A 1722-nucleotide genomic window follows, 5' to 3' on the forward strand; every position below is an offset into this window, starting at 1 on the left:
GTAAAAAAAAAAAAAAAAAAGATACTGGTTTTTGATATTGATATTGATATATTGAAACTTGAAAGTTCACATTTCTTCCTCCATTTCTTTTTTAATGTCGTTTTGTAAGGGAATTATTGAAAAATCAATGATTAATGTTGTATTAAACTTTGAAAACGACAGTTAAAAAGGAACGAAAATTTCTTTTAAGTGTAACACTTAAAAAGTAACGGAGGGAGTACAACTGATCATATATGACTGAAAAGGATGACACAAATTAAGGTGCCAGCAAACAACCTTTGATCATTTGTTCCACTGTCTAAAAGTACATCTCAATTGAAACTGAATGACATATAATAAATCGATCATTTATCTAATATTTTCTTGCTCTTAGTTGAATGGCAATCAAAGCCAAGAGTGAGTTCCAAATTCACTTGATTCTCAGCAGCTTCATTGATTTTCTCTGTTTGAACCCTTGATGAACTCTCCCCAATTTCCATGTTGGTATTGTTCAAAAGGGATTTCAACATTGTAGCCGAGTCGACTGAACCAACTCGTGGCTTGGGCTTCAAAATTTTCCCAGCTCTTTTGAATTGAGTTTTCCCTTTGATGTCCACATTGGTACCTTTAGCCACGTGGCGTATATCATAGGTTTTGGGGAGAACATGATTTTCAGCATTGACTGTACCTGATGATGTCTGCCCATCAATCATTGTAAAATTGTCATTAATATTTGATCCAGTCAACACAGCTTCAACTGCAGCTTCAAGACGACTCCAATCCCCTGTCCAGAATAAGCCAAGCACCCCATAGGTGGGATTCACCAATCTACCAGATGCCTCGTACAACAATGATTTAAACACAGCTGAAAATTGTGACAAAATTAAAGACATTAATAATCATATTTTAAAAACTAAAATCAAATTTGATGTAGAATCTATGAAAAGATTTTACAATAGATGGAACATAAATGAGACATAGGTTTAAATTATGATTCCTAACGGTATTGCAGCCGCATCAACTTAATTTGGTCACATTTATTATTACAATAAAAATTGTTCAATCATTCTATCCATCAAAATTATTCATGAATTAAGTGCTAGATTATGATAATGAACATAGCTAGCTACCTTGGGGATTTTGATTTTGATTGGTAGCATTGGTGAGGAGATTCAGCAAACCGATTCGACCATAAAATCTGGTAAGGAAGAGGGTGGCACGCCCTTGGGATTCAGAGGAACTGATCCACTCAAGGCAGGGCTTGATGATACAATCATCATTGCAACCTTTGCGAAGCACACGACACCCATTGCAACTCAACTTCATTGTGAGCACTTATGGATGCTATAGGAACTACTCATGGGTATTTATAATTAATTAGTCAAGGCAATTGGTAATAAAGGTGATAGAGGCCTTATTAATTGGGGCAGTGCTTTTGTAATATTGGGCTTTTTGTAAGGGATAATATTGGGCTGTATTAGATATGATACACTAATTAACTTAATGATTAAGCGAAAAGATGGTAAACTGGTAATTTTAAATTTCTATAAAGTGAGTAATAATTGAAACTAAAAATTGTGCCTTTTATGGTTGGTAGTATAATACGAGGATAAATTCGAGGCTTAATAAGAAGACAAATCAAGCGACCTCAAAAAAGTCAAATTAAGCAAAGGGAAGTGTGTTGATTAAAGTGATGTAAAATTGAAAATGAGAAAGTGGAAATTTTTTTAATTTTTTTGACGA

The 1722-nt window shown here is 34.0% G+C and overlaps 1 protein-coding gene across 1 annotated transcript; it reads right to left on the minus strand.

Moving 5' to 3' along the window:
• Positions 1–344: 344 nt before the first annotated feature.
• On the minus strand, positions 345–1305 carry LOC25496542 (LOB domain-containing protein 42). Its single transcript, XM_013596921.1, has 2 exons — positions 1110–1305; positions 345–844 (listed from the first exon to the last, which is right to left on the minus strand). The coding sequence occupies exons 1-2, from the start codon at positions 1303–1305 to the stop codon at positions 345–347; spliced, it is 696 nt and encodes a 231-aa protein (XP_013452375.1).
• Positions 1306–1722: the final 417 nt, after the last annotated feature.

This window comes from Medicago truncatula, chromosome 6, assembly GCF_003473485.1.
Source record: "Medicago truncatula cultivar Jemalong A17 chromosome 6, MtrunA17r5.0-ANR, whole genome shotgun sequence".
NCBI classification, from domain to species: Eukaryota; Viridiplantae; Streptophyta; class Magnoliopsida; order Fabales; family Fabaceae; genus Medicago; species Medicago truncatula.